The sequence below is a fragment of the Psittacula echo genome (genome assembly GCF_963264785.1).
Source record: "Psittacula echo genome assembly, chromosome: 1".
Lineage (NCBI taxonomy): Eukaryota > Metazoa > Chordata > Aves > Psittaciformes > Psittacidae > Psittacula > Psittacula echo.
The window spans coordinates 108,640,473-108,662,596 of record NC_137735.1 but is presented as its reverse complement, the minus strand read 5'-3'; the positions used below and the strand labels follow the sequence as shown (position 1 = coordinate 108,662,596).

General features: G+C 39.5%; 1 protein-coding gene across 1 annotated transcript; it reads right to left on the bottom strand.

Moving 5' to 3' along the window:
- Window positions 1–14,284: 14,284 nt before the first annotated feature.
- Window positions 14,285–20,088, bottom strand: UPK3A (uroplakin 3A; the record flags this gene model as incomplete). Its single annotated transcript, XM_080609808.1, has 5 exons — window positions 14,285–14,421; window positions 14,900–14,982; window positions 16,177–16,453; window positions 19,043–19,198; window positions 20,037–20,088. 5 exons carry the CDS (start codon window positions 20,086–20,088, stop codon window positions 14,285–14,287), a joined length of 705 nt encoding a protein of 234 aa, XP_080465934.1.
- Between the last annotated feature and the right edge of the window lie 2,036 nt (window positions 20,089–22,124).

The window sequence follows — 22,124 nt, the reverse complement described above, 5'->3', positions numbered from 1 at the left end:
AGCCCTTTACTTGCAATTCACTTTTGAGAGCCAATAGCCATCCAAAGCTCTCTTCTGCTTCAAACTGCTTGTCTTTTTGGTTTGGGGTTTGTTTTTGGGGGGTTTTTTTTCATTCTGGAAATTTTTTTTGTTTTTGTTTTGGTTTTGGTTTGCTTTTTTTTTTTGGTTGGCTGGGTTTTTTTTTTTGGGGGGGGGGATGGGGAGAGGAGGGTTGTTAGTTTTTAATATTTTTTAATTGCTTACACCCAAATTCCAGTTGCAAAACTATGTTGAAAATGTGCCATTCTCTGATTTTAATCTCTTAACTGGGGTTTTCAAAACTACTCATGGTACCATCTTACAGACTTTTGAAGACTTGAAGTTCTTATTGGCATAATAGGTTGCCCAGAGAAGCTGTGGCTGCCCCATCCCTGGCAGCGTTCAAGGCCAGGTTGCATGGGGCTTGGAGTAACCCGGTCTAGTGGAAGGTGTCCCTGCCCATGGCAGAGGGGGTGGAACTAGATGATATTAAGGTTCCTTCCAATCCAAACTATTCTATGATTTTGCATATCTCTAAGCTTCCCAAACATAGATCTTAAAAGATTTTCTTGTTTTCTGTAGTCAGTCACTTCTATTGTTTTGGGATGCAATCAGGATTCACAGGTTTTGCATGCCTGTATGATAGATTTGACTGTTCTTTTTTGTTCATTAAATGTGAGTGTTGTATTGATATAACGGTATAGTTTCAGGAAGAGTTTTGGTGAGGATGGCCAGTTTTGCAGATAAAACCCCACTGGTTTTACTCCATATTTGCTATTAGTTTTGGCAGGAGTAATTGTGCTGGCTGCACTGGCTTCACAAACTTCCAATTTGTATATGAACATTGTGTCCTTGTGAACTGTCCATGTAATATTCCTTAGACATCTCTTCTCCCTTTGTCATATTTTCTTGTATTACTATATTGCAGTGTCCCTTAGAACACTTCACAAGGATTTGGAGACTCATATTCGTAGTGATCAGGAAGATGGAGAATAGGATTAGAGAGAGTGGGAAAGGAGATAAAAAACCCGTAACTCACCTGAAACCTGAAGTTTGGTTGAGTTAGCGAAGCTCTGCGATGCTTCTAGCTCTTTGCCTTGCACCCTTTGCTCCTGCCAGTCAGTCAGCGAGGTATTTCAACAGGCTGATATTCAGGGTTCAGTAAACCTGAAGGTCAAAGATGTTTTAGAAGCAGCAGATGATATTCTTCTCCCTAAGCCCCAGTAACTACGTGTGAAATCCAGCTTGGAATGCCATTTGACACTGCGTTGTAATAACATTAGAATGTATTACTAAATAATTTGCTGAATAACTCATAATATTTTTTCAGCTGTAGATAGGAGTCACAAAGACTTGCTAAATATTTTCCTGAGCCTGAGACTCAAGGGCAGACCCATCCTGTAGATTTACAGTACCTAATACCCTTCCTTGTTTCACACAGATTTAAAAAGTAATATGAGAGGAAATACTTGTGAGGAAAGGCCTTTGAAAGCTTTTCCATTTTTCAGTCTGAATTAATTCCTCTGCTAAATGTTATTACCTTTTCCTGGAAGTCTTGCTCCTTTTATATCCTTAGACTACAATAACCATTATTTTAAAACCCCAACAGTGTTCCCAACAATAATAAATTACATAAGCTCTGGATTCTTTTCTGAGGGGTTAGGAAAGTCACTAAGGACAAAGTATGTCATCACTTGCCAATCAAATAAGGTACAAAAGTAACCATATAAAATACAATGAAAAAGGAGGTTTGCCATGCTTTTCCAAACATACAACAAGATGTAACAACATATTATTTTCTATTATATTTCCTTGTCATTGTTTGAAATATATATGACAGAGACAAGCAAAAACCATTAAACCATTACAAGAAAAGCAGCAGAAAGTTTGGTAGCAAAAGTGGCAGCCAAAAGAGGATGCTGCAGTGTGTTGAAACCTCTAAGCTTTGAAATAGGAAGGAGTTTCTTTCTAGAAGGAATAAAGAAAGGCAAGTACTATTGCTACAGTCGAAAATATAATCATTACAGAATCTTACCGCTTATTCAACCTGAGATTTCTCTTTCACATTATACAAAGTTCAGATATTTCTCTTAAGTGTACTAGACAATAAGTTAATTTGGTTGTTTATTTTGGTCTTTCTTGCAGACTTTGGAAATATTACTCAAAGTGATGTAATCAGGATAAGAAATGCAGCTGGTGGGTTTTGGCTGGAAGGGGCAACAAGTCTGATTTATTAATCTGTGCTTTTATGCACTGAGATGTAATGTTGATCTACTTTTCACATCTTGCTTTTTAATAGGTTATGATAAAGTAAATATAAAGTGAATCCTAGTTTACGTTATGCCAGAACCTGCTGTTTGAAAGAAAGCAAGTAAAACTTGTAATGAAAGTTTATTGAGCTTGCTGAAAAGTATCTTAAAGACACTAACTCATGTCTTCATTTTTTTCATAGCAGGAAGCTGATTTGCCACTGTTGATTGAGATAAAATTCCTTCTACATGAACAATGGAACTTCTAGTTACTCCTTGATAGGTGATTACTTCTTTCTACCTTGGAGCTGACTGGATCTTAATAATTTGTCATCTTTGTAGACAGAATAGTTTATAAAATGTCTTGACGAACAAAGATACTATCAGAAATTCAAAGTATGTTTTCAAAGGCTAGTGTCAGTTCACTTAGAGTTTACCTGTGATTGAATGTAGAGATTAATTTTCAAGGGCAACCTTTGACTTCCAGTACTATCTGTGTATAAGCCTTGCAGAGTGACATGATCTGTAAAATAATTTGGTATGTAACTGCAGGTGTACTCTAGAGATTATTTTTAAAGCTGCCAAATGACAAGCACATCTTCAGTGACAGATACCAACAACGCCTCTCCCTACTTACAGTCAAGAGCATTAACTACAGGCAAGTTCTGCATTACCTTGTGGCCACCTCCCACACCATCAGAATCACAGTCAGTATTCTTCCGTGTGTACAATTTCTTGCTGCTGTCAGTTACACAGGGAAGGGATGATAAACTACAGCTTCTTCGGAAATTTTTTGAGGTCTCTTTTGCACAGTATTATAAGATTTAATAGTATAATAGTTAATAATTAATAAATATTATTTAATAAATAATATTTAGTATTAAGATTTGAAAGGTTTCAGTAACAGATTTTAGTCTACAAAGAACACAGGACAAAATGCCAGATTATAATTTATAGCGTGCTCCCTTTTAGGATTAAATACAACCTGTTCAATCCATTTACCATGGCTTTTTTGCTTTTCCCCACAATAAATTATTCCAATAATTAACAGTTATTAAATTATTATTGAAATAATAATCATGAATAAATTAATATAAAGCTCTTTTTCCTGTAATAAAACTCCATTTTCCTACAATAAAAGTTCATATAAATAAAATTGTTTTATAAATAAAATCCAAGTAACATTAGCATCAGTAAGTGTGTATTCATTTCGGTATAGGCAAATGTGGAAAAATACATATTAAAAAGGTTAAATGATGTGGGAAATTAGCTCTGTTAGCTGCAGTCTTTCTGACCTTGAATTTAGTTTGAACTGTTTATAACAAAGTCTGAATACATGAGTTTGCTCTGAAAAACTAAGGAGCTGTCTTTTGCGCCTTTCTGACAAAAAAAATCCAAACCAAAACCCAACAAAACAAAGGAGCTCTGTCACAAAGTCCTGTTCTGTTGCTGTTCTGAACAGCAACAATGTGTGAAGCAGCGTGAAAGGGAGATAAGCCATTTTGAAGGAGAGGCAGAACTGTAATGGAAGAAAGAAGAGAAACAAAACCAAAGAGAAGACAGTAAAAAGAAAATGGGGGGGAAGAAGAGAGAGAGAGAAAAGGCAAAATTAAATGAAACATTATAAAGACTGGAAGGATGAATTCAAATCAAGCATATTACTATAAAGAATGGGCAGAGAGGAAGCCAGACAGGAAGTTGCAAATACTCACATTATACCTTTCTTCCCCAATTCTCTTCCCCATCCCACTGTGGAGAAGTGAGCCGGTGGCTGCCTGGCACTTAGCTGCTGGCTGGGGTGAAAGCATGACAGGGGTATAGCTGAGGTTATGTGTATTTGTAATTCATGTGAAGTCAGGATCAAGTCTACAAGGGAAGCTGCAAATGTAGCACTTAAGTCCAGGGATGTAAGCCAAATGAAACCTTACTTAAGCAGCAATGTTCTTTGTATCCAGCCAGCTACTATGCCTTGTATCCTGCAGTATGACTAAAGAGATATGAGGCATTTTACAACATTTACATTATGTTTGCTTGGATTAATATCACCAACAGGTGAGAACCATATTATATATCATATATGATTTTTGGTGTGAGATCTCAGTTACAGATCTTATTTAACACATGTTGTAACAAAGCTTTTCATGATAATGTATGCTATCATTCCAGTAAAGATTGTAGATCCTGGCCCAGGAATATTAGAACACTTACCTTCTATTTTTTCATCTGGGAATTTGGGCCTTCATGCAGAAACTCACAAGAAAGAAGACATTCATGTAGGATTATCATAGCAATGCCTTCAGGCCTCAGCTTTAACTATTTGAATACTATGTAACCCATAAATGCTTGAAAAGTTATATTACGAAGGTCCAGCATTTACAGAAGAAAAAACAAAAGCTATATCGTTACTTTTGAGTTTTAATATTTTACTAGAATATACTACAATAAGAAATTTCTGTAAGAAATTTTCAATGTTGTTTTGTTACGTGCATTGAAGTTTCTTCAACTAGAGGCGTCATAAAAGTTTCTAGAATCTCCAGTTTTACTTGATTTATTGTGCAAGTTATCAACTCCAGTACTGACTCACTTTGCAATATGGCTCTCTTTGGAATTCCTCATTCTTATGAAGAGACAAGTTGAACTGGGTTTATTTTGCTAATGCAATCTTGATTATAGCAATTGTTAGTTAGTTTGTGGGTAACTTTTTATGAGTCAGCTTTCTAATAAATGGCTGCTTTCTCCTGCTACATCCCTTCCTGGGACTCTTTAGCAATAGAGATGAAAAAAAAAAAAGTAGTCAAACCCAATTTACCTCTCAGAGTGTTCCAGGCTGAAAAATTTCCTTCTGAGAAAATGCAGGTGCCTACAGGTAGTTTCACCTAGGTGTTAGTCCTGTTTTTTGTGGAGAGATAAGATAGTTAAAAGGTTTTAGTAACAGGAATGTCCCAAGATTTCAATCTCATTCAGGCTCATTGTTCATTTTCACTCAGTATCTTCTCACCTGCTTGCTAGAGCAAATACTCCACACCAGGAGACACCAGAACTAGAAATCCTGTGCAGTGACACTCCTATATAAAAGGCCAAGACAAGATTTGATGTCTTGAAGTGAACCAGCATTGTGATCAAAGCTTTTCAAGAGTTTTAGTACAAAAAGCCATTGTCTTCTCTATTTCACTCTTCAACTTCTCAGCAAACTAAAAACCAAAACCAACCCACAGTCTTTTGATTCTTTTTCTATAACAGAAGATCTGTAGAATCAAAACCAAAACCTGTATTACCACTAGACCAGACAGCATAAGGGTATACACTCCACAAATATCAGTCTGGTTAACATTTATAAAAGAATATTTACAAACAGGCATCCCAGAAATATTTCCCAGAAAGGCATCAGAATATTTTGTAGCAATGCAAGGCTGTTATTCACAAAAGGTCAAAATCAGTTTGCAGCCCTCACGTTGTGGGCTGTGTTGCTATCACACTACAGAAACTGGTCTTTGGGCAACAGGGTCAAAACCAAGAGTTAGTGTACAGAGAATAGGTAAGTCAGTAAGATTTTCCTTTTGCCCATACTAAAATAAAATTCAAGGGAATACAAAAAACTATGCTATTCTCCAGGTAACACAGAAACTTACCTGGCACAAATATTAATACTTGTGACTCAGTCAGATTCCTTTTTTAAGAGTTTAGTTCTGTTTAGCTTCCTGTGGTAGTTTTAATTAGATGGCTCCTGTCTGTGCTTAAACCATTCCATGACTTTATACAGGAACATAGTAGGTTTACAAGTCCAGTTCTATACTTTAATTGTATTAATAAGTAGTAGAAAGCTGAGTTGCACTGGTGGGCATAGCACTCACTTTCTGATATAAATGCTTTGCAATGAAAGCATTATGTAATCGTTAATATCATTGTTAATATAAAAAGGGTAATTTCTTTCAAGTGACTGAAAGTGAGCAGAACAAATGATTTGACTAGAGGCTGAAGAACATTACAGACTTACTTGAAGAAACCTACTGCAAGGTTTGTATACAAACAAATTTAAATAAATGCCTTGCATAAGGATTAAAAGAACAGTACAGTAAGGTTTAAGCTCAAACACTAAGAAGCCACAAAACATAAAGGTAAATATCACCTGTACATCCCTGATTTGCTTCACCATGGATTTGCATTATGACACGTCTTTACAAGCATACTTACTTCTTTCCCCCGTCCTTTTAGGGAACCAAATGAAAACAAATTGCTGTAAATTACTTTTTAATCAGCAGAACTAACAAGTGTCTTTCCAATGGCTAGTTACAGCAGCTGGTTTAAAGCTAGATTCATGCTGCTTCTAAGGGACAGGCAACAGCTTCTGCCTCTGGCAAAACACAATTTCCCTCTATCAGGGCACTTACCTCTACCCAGCTGCAGCCATGGCTGCTAATTAAATGGAATCGTAATTAGCTTCGAGATTATGAAGCTTCACCCAAACTTGGCTGGAGGTGCCCCCCAGCTCCAAGAGCTGTTGGAGGAGCTGGCCTGTTTCCTCAGGTGGTCAAGCTGAAAAATAAAGGTGGAGTTAAGCTCCTGGCCCAGGTATCAGCAGGGTCCATTCCCCTCAGCAGGGTTCAGCTGTTCTTGGTATGTTTTCAGCCATGGTGGCTGCTGGTCCCCAGCTGGAGGCCGCAGGCAGGTGTGGACATAGTGGTCCTGAGCTGCCCACCACAACAGCCAGCCCCGCAGGGGCACTGCCAGAGGCTCTGGAGCTGGGCACTGCAGGACCTGTGGGTCTGGAGCTTGGCTGCCCATCACAGCTGGTAACTGCTCGTGGTGCCTTTCTCTTACGAGATTAGTTCCTTCACTGCTTCTGCACTGGTCTGCCTGAAAACCAGCACCCACACCCCAGCCTGGTGGTAGGAGCCATCTTCCCCCTGTGCAGCCACAGCGCTGCCATCTTGGGAGGGGGAATCGGGCTCCCTGTCACCCCACCAGCCTCCCCTGCAGCCCCTGAGCTCTCCACCCCCACTTCTTGAAGAGAAGTGTTTTGGTATTTTATCCAAAACACCAGAAAAATAGCTTCCCCAAAACCATCAAGTGGAAGCTGGTCATGCAGCAGCCTGGCATGAGGCAGATAGAGGAGCCATCTCACCTTCAGTCCCTGGGCTGCTGGATTTACTGTGCCCAGCGCTACATGTGACAGCCATAGTGCCCCTCTGGTGTCTCCAGCTGGCTGTTCCTCCCCCATTTTGGAGAGGGGTCACTTGAAAGGTGAGAGCAGGGTTGGATGACGGGATGGGAGATTGCTGGGTCTTACTGGGGGCTTGCTTAGCCCTCCCCACATAGAAATACATTAAAATATGGTTTAGCTTGATATAGTTTCCTTTTATGAGGAGAATAACCTGAGGTGATTTGTGCTCTGCACATATGCTATGTCTTTTCACGTTCTCACTAACATGAAATTTCAAGCTCCTGTGCCACAGGCACTGAAGGAAGAAACAAATACGACAAAACAAACTTTTTTCCGTTAACCTTGATCCTGGATCGTGTGTTTAAGTCTATTTCATCAAGAATTTTTTACTCTGTTGCAAAAAGCCTGCCAGAATGGTTGGATGTTGGGAAGATCATAACGTAGCTAAAACCAGGTTTCTTTAATAGAAAATGGTGGGAAAACTCAACTATGTGTGTTATTGTCAGTGCTATTATAAAAAAGCACACCGGATAGAGACATGGTAGAAATTCCAAATTACTTGTGAAGAAACTGCAGTCAGGAAGAAACAGTGAAATATTTTACCTGCCTCCTATTTTCAGATGATCAGTAATATACATAATATGTACTGAAAATACATATAGCTAATGCACGAAGCTGATGCAAGATATAACTTACCAAGTCAAACTAGAACACTAACAGTAAAAAAACCATAAATGTCTCCTGGAGTTTTATCTTGTTGACTAAATTCATGTATAGATTTTACTGGGTTGTCTGTTTTCCAGCAACTCAGAAGTGGCTTTAAAATTCTCCCAGAACCCAGTGCTTCTCTAGGCAGAAGTCCAGGACTTGTGGGATGAGTGCCCAGGGGGCATCGTAACTGAAACAATATACAGTGGTTCTGTTAGAGATGATTCAGCGCTCAGTGTAGGTGGAAATAATGATGTTAATATTCCATTTCTTACAAAATGGTGCATAACATAGCGAACGTGCCAGGTATGTGCAATACCTCAGGTTTCAAACACAAAGGAGGAATTAAAAAAAGGAATATATGGGCTTGAGGTAATAAAATGTATGATATAAATGCTTACCTTCAAGCACATGTCTTTTTCATCCTGGGATGAAGCATCTTGAATGATATAAGTGGAATCCTATGTTCCTTTTATGATATCTAATTCCATGCTATTAACATGGTGTATAAAAGCACAGCAGTTTGCAAAAATCAGTCTTCTCCATGTACGGGATCTCAAGCTTTTCTCTGTTGTGTGGAACAGATTCTGTGGTAGCAAACAAAGCAGTGCTGGGCTATTCTAGTCTGAGCAAGGTTTGCTGTCTGTTTGCAGAACAGATAGCACAATGAGCTCTTGTTTTTTGCAAGAGAGGATCTCTTAAATGTTGCACAGTGCAAATAAGAGGAACAGTATACACACAAGTAGGTCAGCTCTTGATGCCTTGTGTAGCTCCATAGTTCCTTGAAAGTGTAACTGTGTACTCAAGCAGAAACAAGTCCCTTTAGAGATGAACTCTGTGCAAAGTGCATTCTGACTTCTAGGACAGTTTAAGCATTGCTTGTCATAATACCCTGCAGCTGAGGCACCTGTCAGATGGTCTTCAGAGAAAAGTAAAACTTATCATGTTGTGATAGTACTTGTGTGGAGGATGTACTTTGTATTATAGTTTATATGTGTGGCAACTCTACTGCATAGCTTATATACTGTATACTGTATGCATTTTTTACTGTACAACTGTGCATTTGTGAATAGTTTATTTCCGTATTGCAAAACATACTTGGTTCCTGATGTATATATATGGGTATGTAAACAGTGCAATATCATAAAACTTAGGTTGGAAGAGGGCTCTGGAGATGTAGTCCATCATCCAAAGCAGAGCTATGTCAGACTGCTCATGGTTTTGACCAGTCAGGTTTTGGATATGTCCAAGGATTGAGAATCCACAAACTCTCTGGGCACCTGTCCCGATGTTTGACCCCCTCATGGAAAATGATGGTTTCCTTATGTTATCGCATATACATTCCTTATCCAGAATAATTTGTTGGCTTATCTTCAGTTATTTTTCCTTTGCTATGCCCTATTTCTGTTTGCCATCTGTGGGAGAAAGCCTTCTTTTTTCATCAGCTTTGTAGTTTTTTCACCAAGGTCACATATTTTAACTGTGGCATTTTTTAAGTGACTAAGCCATTGGACAGTGGAGTTTGGGCCTAGGTTTTAAGCAGAGTGAGAGCTGCTAAGATGCTCCTGCCTTGTTATATTCGTCACCAGCACTGCAAAACCTCTGCTTTGTGGCAGCAGTCACATCACCCAGGGCAGGGATCCAGGCATCTCAGCCCACAAAACAGAGCCCCAGCAAGCAACATGCTGGATCCATCTGTTGGCGAGGGCACCATGGTCCTACATGGATCTGTCATGTCCAGATCACTGCACTGGAATCTCCCACACCTGAATGCTGGGTAAGTCTCAGAAACAGAGAATGCACCTTCCTCTCTCCAGACTCTAAAGTGCACACTTATGCACCTGAGTGGACCATGGTTTTTGTGTGATGTGAAAGTTAAACTTTGCCTTCCATAGGTACCACTACTCCTCCAATTCCAGATCGGCACTATGAGTGCCAGTTGCACCTTCTTCTCTTTGGATGGGTCTCCCTGCCCTCACCACCAAGGAAATAAGTTATCGGGGTACTCCATGGTTAATCTTCAGGTTTTCTTCATTAGGTAGAAGGCAGCAGTATCAAGACTTGTCACGGGTGGCTAACACTGACCAGTCACACCTGTGGTTTGACTGCATTGTAGGAGAGTTCAGGTGGTGACTGTACTATGTTTTAAGAATGTTTGCATCTAACATTTGTAATAACGGCCAGTTTCTGCTTCACCCATGCCTTCATCAAGCTTTCTGCTACAGCAGATGCTGCTAACTGGGATATAGTGCTTGTCAAAGCTGCTTTTCAATCACTGTTTTATTAAATACTCTGACCCTCTCACGCACAACAAATATGCTTCCTAGGGTACCAGCTGGTGTCACCCATAGTGTCAGTCTGCAGTAATGTCCACATAAGAGCTTTTGCTTGTAATTATAGTTTCAGAGGATTTTGTTTTAAATAAAAAATGATAGCCCACTAATGTAGGTGCAACTTGCAACTATTGAGCAGTTCTATATGAATTTGGAAAGCACATAAAAAAGTATTATAAATTTCTTATGTTTTATAATGTGGTTCTGACTTCTTTCATAATTCACCTTTACAAGCAAATAAGTTGTATCTTTTTTTTTTTATTTTTATTAAAGAATAGTCCTCCCTTCATCCAAGATTCAGCATTATTGGAATTTTAATTCAGATGCATCTTTAGTTTATGAACATCATTCATTTTTATTTGACATTCAAAGTAATGGCCAGAGTGGGCAGGGAAGAGGAAAACCGGAGTGGGAGAGGAAGGAAAAGGAATTCACCTTTGTTGAAAGCCCAACATCATAATTTATCAAGACCATAAAAAGTAGATTGTGCATTTTTCAGCTAAAAATGTGATTGCCTAGTGAGAAACTGAGTAGTGAAATAGTAAACTGTAAATAATAGCACCAGCAAATATGAGACAACACTCATTGTTAATATATTTCAGATGTATAGCTTGTGGGTTATTCAGGGCTTTTTTATTTCAACAAAAGTGTAAGCTTAATTTGCATTGGATTTATTGCTTTTAAATCAGTCATCACATTCTATTGAGTACTACAGAGTAATTTTACCCAGCATAGGCTGAAAGAGCACCCTTTTCCTCACTACGGGTTATCAAAGAAATACAGCTGAATTTCTATTATCATAATTCATTTTTATTTCTTATTGTGGGTTGTCACACATTTTGACATACCACTGTCACTTTTATGAAGGTACTCACAAATCACTGTCTTTAGCTAATTCCTAGCTGTTGGAAAAGTTCATTTTCTGAAAGGTAAAAGCCAGAAAGAGTAATTTTAAGTACACTGCATATATACAGAATGTTTTCTATATGAATTCAGTAAGCTTTGGAAGAACTCCAAAGTAGTAGTCTGGTTGTGCTTAAACATGTGAGGGCCCATTTAATTCAATGGACCATTGATGAGTTGGATTGAGAATGGTCAGCTGAAGCTGAGGTCTGGCCAACTCCTTGACAAACTATTAGGTATAATTTCTACTTAATTATAGGCAATACCTTATGTGCAAGTTGTTACAGAATTTTGGAGAGGCTTGCTATATTACTGTTTTATTCACTCAGAAATCACTGTATCAATTTTCAACGTTGCTTTCTTTTGCAACAAATACTTATATTTGCTCCCCAAGATTGTTGCAGAAGCTTTTTAGATGCAAGTGCAGCTGTTAAAAGATCGACATAAATTCTCATCACTGAGATCAGATCTACAAGCAGTAAAAACTTCTCCAGGTGAAAACTAATCAGTTATGTGAAAAGTTCAAGTAGCCTCAGGCAAAATATTTCAAGTCATAATGGTCATAGAACATTTAAGAGATTAAATTCCGAACAGCAGTATGGACAAGGGCCCTCTGCTTCAAGAGGAAAATGTTCGGCCACATGGAGGTGAGCCATGCCATGTCACTTGCTCTCAAGGCCAAAAGAAAGGGCTGTGATCTATTTCATTTACCAGTGTGGATGTAGCCAGGGATCTGACTGTTCGCAAAATAAATATACCATTTGGATATAGTCAAATCTATCATAGAATGGTTTTGGGTTGGAAAGCACCTTAAGATCATCTAGTTCCAGCACCCCTGCCATGGGTAGGGACACCTCACCCTAGACCATGTTGCCCAAGGCTCTGTCCAGCCTGGCCTTGAACACTGCCAGGGATGGAGCATTTACCACTTCTTTGGGCCATCTGTTCCAGTGCCTCACTACCCTCACAGTAAAGAATGTCTTCTTTATATCTAACCTGAACTTCCCCTGTTTAAACCCATTACCTCTTGTCTTATCACTACAGTCCTTATAATCCATTCTGAATTTTTCTATAAAGAAATAAAGTGAAGATATTTTAAATGAAATACATGAGAAGCACAAGAAGAAATATGAGCTATTAAACCAGGCCCATTAGCAGGATTAAACTAAAAGCAGCTCTCTTTTAAGAGAGACAAACTGCTTGATGTGCATGTCTTAGTAGATACTGTCAGAAAACAGACTGGATTATTCTAGTGTTGTATTTTATTATGCTGACACACAGAGTCAAGCAACTCCTTTAAGCAAAATGGAAAAGCTTCAGTTATAGAATTATGGCATCCAATATAATGATTTTACACTGGGTCAGAGCAAGGAGTTAAGAGTTCTCTGTTACATACAGGGCAATTGGAATTTGCTTGTTTTCTTTTAGGGAAGGAGAGGAAAAAAGGGAATTCTCATGACACAGTCACTAAAATCCTGAGGATGTAGTAGTAGCTCCCCACTGACTAACCCTTAATCCCTAGTTTTCTTCAAGGACTTTTTTTCTGAAGCAGCCTGGGGTTTATATTCCTAATCAGTTACTATAGCAAAAGGTTGAAATACAAATGACAACATCATCTCATTGTGAGAAGCAGATGAGAGGTCTGCAGTAGTGCTTACTCCAGATAAGACATACGTACTAGACAGCCTCCAATCACACTACTGAAGTTGAAGGATCTCATGAAGATTCTTTTCTCAGTCTAGGCATTTGATATGTGTTTTACAAGGCAATTAGCCAAATCAAATCTCATTAGGACAAAACAAACTATCACATACTGAAAGACATAAAAAAAAAAATTGTCCTTATTTTATCTATGCCATTTATCTTCCATTGTCTGGTTGTGTTCTGTAGCTTGTTTTGGACCAGCATTGCATAGAAGAGACAGTCCCGTAGGTCTAGCACCTGTAGCAATTCAGTGGCAATTCCACTTTTGACTTGAATCAGGTTGTTCACTCGGAGCTTAACTGTGGTTTTGGTTCACTTTGTTGGACAGCCTGAGACATTCTCCTTGTCTCTGCAGAAGACTCTTCTGATCTCCTGGTGGGCAAGTGAAAGCCTTTATGAAGTGTCAGTAGAAACTGAGCAGAGCTCAGAGCCTACTGTCACAATACTTTTGAAAGGCTGATTGCTACTGAAATAATTTAGGATCAGAGAGGCCCATAGATTCTTTTTTTTTTTTTTTAGTCATTTTCAGTGCAGTTTTTGCTTTCCACACCTTTAATCCAGGACAGCCTGGCAGTGCTGACTGAATACAGAGCACTCATCACTTCCAAGTAAATTAAATAGGTGGGTGTTAGCAGCCCTAATACTCACCATTTCTAAAATTTACTTAATTCTCTCTAAAAATTCAGCTTAGCTGTGTAAGACTAAACAACATGCATAGACCAATTGAGTTAGACAGCTCCAGCACAGCCTTGCTTATTAAATGAAAGGGGTAACTTACTTCTCCTGGAGATGAGACAAATTAAAATTGAGGCATTAATTAGGACATTATGTAATCTTTGCAACATCTGCACTCCTTAAGACAGTTTCCAAACTCCTGACTGGATGGAAAGCTGCAGTATGTAAGAAAGAATGTACAGGCTTAAAGTATGTGAAACTCTAGTAAGGGCTACTGGGGAAAGAAATAATAGAAAACCAACAGTAAAGTCTGGCAGTTAGTAAGCTTAAGGCTATATAATAATTACAAGGGCAGCTGATCTTAAGGAAGATTTTGATAAAGTAGCCTTTTCCTGTTACCAGCTTCAAAATTTGGAGGACACCATCTGGTCTCATCTCAAACAAGACCAGCAACAGTAGCTTGGAGCCTTAGGAAAGAAGGCTGATGACAGAGTTTAGGTATTCTTACTGGAAGTTGTAAAATGTACTAGTACTTACATGACAACAGAAGACACAGAAGCAAGAAAGCCAGCAAGCAGAAGGAACACAAGAACACTTAGGATCGATGTAATGACAATCATGTCTCCACTCCTTCGACCAGGCCAGGTATCAATTTTTGAGGGAAGTTTAACTGGAACAGCATGGAAATAATGTTCCTATGATCCTATTTTTGACCTTGGACACCACTACCAAATGTGAGAAAGCTGGTGATTTAGGAAAGGCTAACTGATTATGTCTATACCTGAAGTCTTAGATGATTTATGGGAAACAGATTTAAGACTCAGGGTCAGCATTTAGGGTTTATAAACTTTTCTCAGCAGGTTAGCCAGTATGACAAGTATCTGTATTACTGAGAAATGTCAACAGCATCAAATACCACAACACACATAAAATCTGAGACCACATGTACAAACTTTATCTTTACTAAAGGAATTGTTTTGAAGTACACAAAAGTAGAAAAATATTCCACATTTAAATCTGCTAACTCCAATACTGAATGTCTGACAAAATTGTTCAAACTGTAGGGAAGGCTAGGTGTTGCTTATAGATCAACAGTGTCCTAAGGCAGCACGGCTACTCAGGACAGCTGAGCAAAGCCAAAGACTTACCTCGTCTGGTTTTGATCGGGTCAGACCAGAGAGTTTGGTCTTTCACAATACCTTCTGTGGTATCTAGCAACAAGTATTTAAACCTGTGAGGAGAAAGTGTTAAATTAGGTATTTGAAATTTGAGCTTCCTTAGTAGCATTTTTAAGACACAGGATTAGCTGGTCAGACTTCAGGATTTGTCAAAGCATTAGATGGAGACCATCAAAGGTAACAGAATATTTCCAGAGACCTTATAAAGAACAGATAGAATTACTCATGGAAGAGTATTCTGTGCCATGTCATGCACAGTTTGCACTTCATTCCTGTGGGCCTTGGCAATGATAGCTTTCCAGATGATAGCTTTTCCTAGCTTGCTATTCCCTGTTGTGAACAGCCTCATTATTTAGGACAACAAGTGGTTTTGATTTCCGTATGGAAGTCAAAAACTTTGTCCAACAATAGAGATCTTTGGCACTTTTCCTGCTAGAGGAGAAACTTGAAGAGACAGGCTAACGCTGTTTTGGCAAAGAAATTAAGTTTCCATTCCAGAATAGCTTGAGATTTCAAAAATGTCTCAAAGAGACTAGATCATTTTTGCAAAACTGAGAGCCCATAGTGTTTTGTTTGGGAAGTATATTAGGTCTCCACAGAAGATACAGCTCCATGTGACTACTATTTTTACTATGGTTTTTAAGTAGCTGGCAACAGCAAAACAAGTGTTTCATGTAAGAGCTGTCATGATGCGTACATTCCCCAGATGGCCAGCTTCATTAGACAGCAGGGGTCAGACCAGCCTGCAAGCCACCTGGCCTCAATGTGAAGTCTCCTGGAATATTAGAGCTTCCTGGAGCTGGAGACCAAGGAGGACTTTGGTTCTCCAGGGAGCCATCAAAACAAAGCAAGCAGGTCCAGATCAGCCAACATGAAATACATGGTGAATAATCTCAACATCATTTTCTAGTCAAAATCCTTTTCTACCAGCAATTTCTAATCAGAGGCTGTCACTGGATTATCTACTCCAACACACATACAGATCCAGCAGTTCACACATGGATTTTCCTACTGATCTATGAATTTAACCTGATAGAGCTCACCACTGCGAGGGCACCACTGCAAACCACCTGCAGAGTGCTAGAACAAAGCCAAGCCATCTGCATATAACTACCTTCGCAGCAGATCATTTCAGTTCAGGACTGGTAATTAACATCATACCCTCAGAAATGAACATTACAGACTCAGTGTTGCTTCCTGCTATGTTTTAAGAGTAGTATTCACTTTGTAAGAAATAAGAATTATACCTGTATGTTGTGTCGGGTGCAAGAGGTGGGTTACAGATACCTAGGAAGTTTGGGTCATACAAACAAGTCCCATCATCCCCGACTCTGAAGAGGTATTGTTTAAGGACATCAGAAACTTTGTTAACATCTCCTACATCAGCAAGATTGGGAGGCAATGCACAATTGGGTACATTGAACAAGGCAGCCTTGTAAGGTCCAAGCTGCCCCCCTCTTGTTTGTTGGAAGGTGCTGTCAAGTGGTTTGCTGTTGTTGATCACCAGGGAGCTTATTGCACTTTCTGCAAGAGAGAGGCATTTTAACAAGGCTGTTAGAACTAGTTCAACCCTTCCTATTCACCCTGCATTTATTTGTAAACTTGCGCTTCTGAAGGTCCTTACACTTGTCTCTCAGAAGCTGGGAAGGATCCACAGCATATCTCAAAGCAATTCTTTTTAGTAGGCACCCTCCCAAAATTCCTCTTTTCCAAGGAGAATCTGGTGGAGCAGGGAAGAGGATGGCAAAGGCTGCTCTCCCCACGTTCAACACATGGCTCCAATAAGCACTCACTGAGTCCTGCCATTTCAGATTTGATACTATAGCCAGGGCAGAGTTCCTACATAGTCACAGCTCTCCTGTTTCCTGGAATAGAAACCCTTAAACCTCTGGTCACACAGCATCTGGACCTCCCAGAACCACACAGTATGCAGCCCAGTTTGTAGGGGCTGCATAAACAGACACAGTACCTACATTTCTGACCAGCCAGGCATGTCACTGCTTCCAGACAGCATGCCTTAGAAAGTCTGAAAATCCTCACAGCTTCAAACAAAATATGCACCTGCACCCAGCCCTACATCATAGTTCAGAAGCTCAGCTGCAGCTCACAAAGCTTTCCTGCTGCAATGTCAACTGCCAAGTCCCAAGAGATGCTCCCAAGTTCAGCAACTGCAGGTCAAATTTTCTGAGGGGGAGCCCCCTCCAGCTGTTCAGTACTGTCAGCAGCAAAACAATGGCAGTTTTTCCAAAGTTGTGGTACATTGGGAACTACTTCCTCTTAGAAGCATTCTGCTGTGCTCCTGGAGATGAGTTCTTGCAATTGCTTGGTCATGGGAAGCTTTTAGTTATGACCCAATGCAAATTTAAACCTGTTAAAAGGGACAAGTTTCTAGCACAGGTTAGAAATACATCTTAAGGATCAGTGCTCAAGTTAGTTGAGCTCTGACACCCTTTTCTTCAATGGGAGCCAATTTGCGTGAAAGCAAATACAAAGACATGCTCTATTTTTAAGCTTGCTTCCCCAAATTATTTTACTTCTCACAGATAAGTCTTCCTGCTCACCCAATGTCCAATTCAGTAACTCTTAGCCTGGCTCTGGTGATAAGCAAAGTTGGGGTTTGTTGCTGTTGAGTTTTGGTTGCTTTTTTAAACTTTACTAGGTAGATTAAATGTGATAGTAACATTAAGAAGAACAGAGAACAAAGTTATGTTATTTCTTCAGAAATTTGCTAGACCTTCAGCTTTGTAATATGCTGACACATTTCCATAGTAGTAAAGCTGAACATAAGGTGTTAAGAAAATCATTTTCTCTTTAATCTTCCTTCTCCCTGCTCCAGGAGGCATCCAAGGCTGAGCCAATGTGCTTCTCTGCAGACCAAAGAGAAAATCAAACAAAATCCCTCCCAGTCTGCCAATTAACAAGATTGCATCTGCTTGCCTTAAAAGCAGCAGAAGAGATTTCTCCATATAGAACCCCTTTTGCTGAGATGCACTCATCAGTGTAGGAAGCTTTTGCCACAGAATCTGCAGAAGCAGGGTGATTGATGCAATTTGTAACCCAAAACATATTTGCAGGTATAACTAGACATCAGTAGCCTTTTATACTATTATAATGCACTTACAGTCTGTTTTAGACTTATGCACACTTCAGTCATGGGATGTGTCTCAGGTGGCCATGCATGCACAGTTTTCCATGTTAGCTGTATGGGATGGTGTCTCTTGTTACAGCTTCTACCTGTCCACAGCCACCTCCTTCCACCTTGTGCATAGTGGCAACAATCGGCAGTGGAAGTTTTTAAGACTGTTTTGTCTGCTGGCCAATTTTCACTACTATCCCTTCACTTTTCCCCACCAAGATCTCTTCTTTATGCCTCTCAGCAAAGGAGACTGCATACAGCTTACAGGGGAGAAGGTGTGATATAAGGAAATAATTTATTTCTATCAGCTTATGGAGTAGCTCTAGCTGGTGTTCAAAACAGTCTGCCAGAACAGCAGGGAACAGATAAGGCAGCTCTAGGTAACTGCCAGCAATGTTTTATTGCGAAGCAGTTATGAAATTCATTTTATGACTGAACCCATGGACCAGACATCTTTGACCACAAGTCTACTATGACTACTTTGTCTACAAAAAATAAAAATAATTAAAAAAAAAAAAAAAATGAAGTCATTGCAAAGGCTGGCTACCTCGACTATGAAATAAAGCTACCCAGTTTCTCTTAGCAGGTTTACTTAGGGGAATTCAAGCTTTTATGCAAGAAACTTGTGTTCAGACAAAGATACGGTATTGGATTGTGGACCATTTGGTTTCATTAGCAAGATTTGGACAGACATCCATAGTTAATAGTTCTGCTCCACACCTATCGAGAGTCAAATGGCACAGTACTAACACTTGCTATCATTAATCAGCCTCATTGAAGTACTAGTTATTTGTGTTATATTTTATAATAACACTTTAGAGAAAATCTGGACCAGATGCTCACCTTATACATAGCTTACACCTATAGATATTTCCCTTTCCCCCATTCAGATCCACTTCCACCAAACTGGTGGGAACTGCACTCAATGGCCGCATTACGTAGTTATCTTCAAGAGAAGCATAATACTGGATACTCACCTGATTCCTTCATTGCATATAAGTAGATGACATAAGATTTATTTGGATGCAGTGAGCTGTCAAACATACAGAAGGGTTTTTCTAGAGTAACTGTAGTAAGTGTGGGATTGTTTGCAGCAAGCCGAGAGACTGCAATCTGAGGCTTCAGGCTTTGATCTAAAAGAGAAAGTTACCCCCAAAAAACCATGAAAAAGTCTTTCTTCTCTCGCCCTGCAAGCTCTGCCACAAAAGGGAGGATCTGGAAGTGCTAACTCCACCCAAGCATAAAAGAGGGGTGTGAACTGCAGGTGGGCAGGAAACAGCTTAGCTGACCTGTAAAAGTTCAAGATTTGGGGGTTTAATGCAAAATAGGGAACACAAGGATTTAGTGAGGGAGATAAGAAATGTTGCTTCTCAAGCATACACATCAGAAGGAACAGAAGCAAAGCCTCATTATAGGGGAAACTTGAACCACTGTCTTTAGGGTTAAATGTACAGCCCCCCCCACCCCAACCTCCAGTGGCAGCATCAGAAGTTCCACCATCAGTTCTCAAATCCTTTAGCAATAAGGAGTCTTTATATGGTTTGAAGACCAGACTTTTTAACATATAGAATGAGAGATTTAGCACAGTCTTACAAAAAGGAAAACTGTCTGGGTGAGGCACTGGAAGGAGCAAGTCGTACTAAAGTTTGTGTCAGAAACTTCCTCCCCACGCAAGTTAATCCTATCTCCAGTCTCTGAGGAAGGATTAACTAAAAACAAAGATTCAGCAGCTCCTTGTCCTTTCCAGCCTATCTGCAGTAGAGCCACTTCAGCAATCTTCCAACAGAACAAATGTTTGAAGCCCTAAACTTCCCTCCCAACACAGTTCCTAGAGCAGAGTTGACACTCAAGACAAAACAAAAAAACCCAACCAATCCCAAAACCCAACAACATAAGAAAATCAGAAATAGAAGCAATACAAAGAGAGGAACAACAGAAATGGAGGAAAGATTGCAGATAGATGCCTTTTACCTGCACACAGCTGTCCCAAACAGAAGACTAATATAACCCAAAAGCTGCACATGCTTCAGCCCTCCAGAAACTTGCCACAAAAGGAAAACTAATGCTCTGAGGCAGCTCCCACTGAAGAGCTTCCACATCCACTCCCTCCCTGAAGCCAAGTGCACCTGCTCCTTTCCTCAAGGTCCCTGTGGGTAGAAGCTACCTGCTCCTTCAGCACCTCTTTATATGCTTGTTGCCCCTCCTGCTCAGGTTTCACCAATCCCCCAGCTAGTATGTGCTCCCAGGTGAGACAGTTTTGCGGCTTTGATTTCCAGCTCATAGGCATCGTTTTTCCCCCCTCACCTGTATCATTGGTAGGTGGTTTTGTTCTTTACCTTCTTCTGTCTGAAAACTTCTGGCATCTCTCATGGAGGGAAAATTCAGAACTGAATGTCTGAACCCTGCATCATGAATGGTTCTAGTTCAGAGCTCTGAATTTGGGAGTCTTAACAGAGGCTAAAATTGCCACCTGAATTATGTTTCCTGGGTTACATCCTGAAAAACGTAAGCCTCCTGCTTCTGATTAACCTTAATGTGATTCAAGGTAACTTCATGAAGAGCAAATCACTGGGAGATCTGAATCTGACCTGTTGTATCAAATTGTTCAGCTGAGAATATGCTTGATGAGTAATTGCTGGTATGAATGATCTATTGCACGAAAGCTCAGCTTACAAAATTCTTAATCACCCACTTAAAATAGGCTGAGGGGAAAAGACAAATATCAACAATATTTTACAGAATCAATGGGGCTAACATGATGTCACTGCAGCAACTCTAGGTTTACACTAATATCACTGAAGTTACTAAATCCATGTCCTTTATGGTTATGCCATGGGCCCCAGAAATCTGTTTGAAATATGTAATCAAATGATTATAATGCAATTTCCTCCCCATATGTGTTTCATTTTGTTTCAAAGTCTGCATGTCATCTTCAGTGTGTTTGGTTTGACTTTTCTCACACTACTTTTGAGGGAGAATATTGAATACAGGAGTTACTCTAGATTTGCTCTGCTATACAATAAGTTGCATTATTCCTTCTCAGTCTACAATGCACTCAAAGCCTGTGCTGGCATAAGTACTCTGGCCAATCAGATTAAACCAGAAAAGAGCCTACCCTTCTGTCTTTCATTCCTTGGAACTGGATTTTTAACATTTACACTAGAGGGGTTAGTTGTACAAATTTGGTACTGATCTGCTTAAGAGTGGGTTTATCCCTTAGAGCAATATGATAATATACAAACCTTTAAGATTTCTGACTCTGCAGTAAAAGCAGAGCTTAAGAACAAGATCTCTTTCTCCATCGTAAAATCAATACTTTCTCCAAACAGTGATTCTTGTAAAATAGGATCCTGAATTCTTTAATTCTTTGGTTGTTTTGGCTTTTGGTGGTGGGCTTGTTTGTTTCTTTTTTTTTTCCTTAAGACAGAAAATAGGCACATTGTTTGCCTAATTTAAAGAAAATAAAAAATAGACATCAAGACATATTGAATGGCAGAGAAAAAGAAATAATTCTGCTTCATGGCATGCAAGCCACTTGCATGTGTTACAAAATACTCTTACTAGTTTTATAAGAAGGTGCTGCTCCTTCATTCACTTGTTGAAGCATCAAAATGAACAACAGAATAATAAAATCAATTTTAAAAATCAACAGATTAAGGCCCAGAATCACAACAACCTTTTTGATTTAAAGGTAGCAATTCTTGGTTTTAGATTGACAGCTATCAAATAATAAAACCAGCAGTTATTATCAGGCAAACTCCACATAAACTTCTTGGAGTCTTGCTAGGTGAAGAGTGTGGCAAACTGCTCTTTGGGCTACAGTCATGCAAACTGTTACTCAGGTAAAACAGCAGCCAGGAGTATGTCATAGAACTGCCCATCAAAAAAAGTTAATCACCTTGCAAAGTAGTTTCAGGATGATAATTTTAGCCATTATTTTTCAAGAGGTTGCTTTTTAAAGCCATCGTGATTTACCTTAGTTCAAAACCATCTCATGTTCTGGTGGAATTCGGCAGCCACAATAAGGGGGGGGATAATGTTGTTGTGCTGCAGGATTTT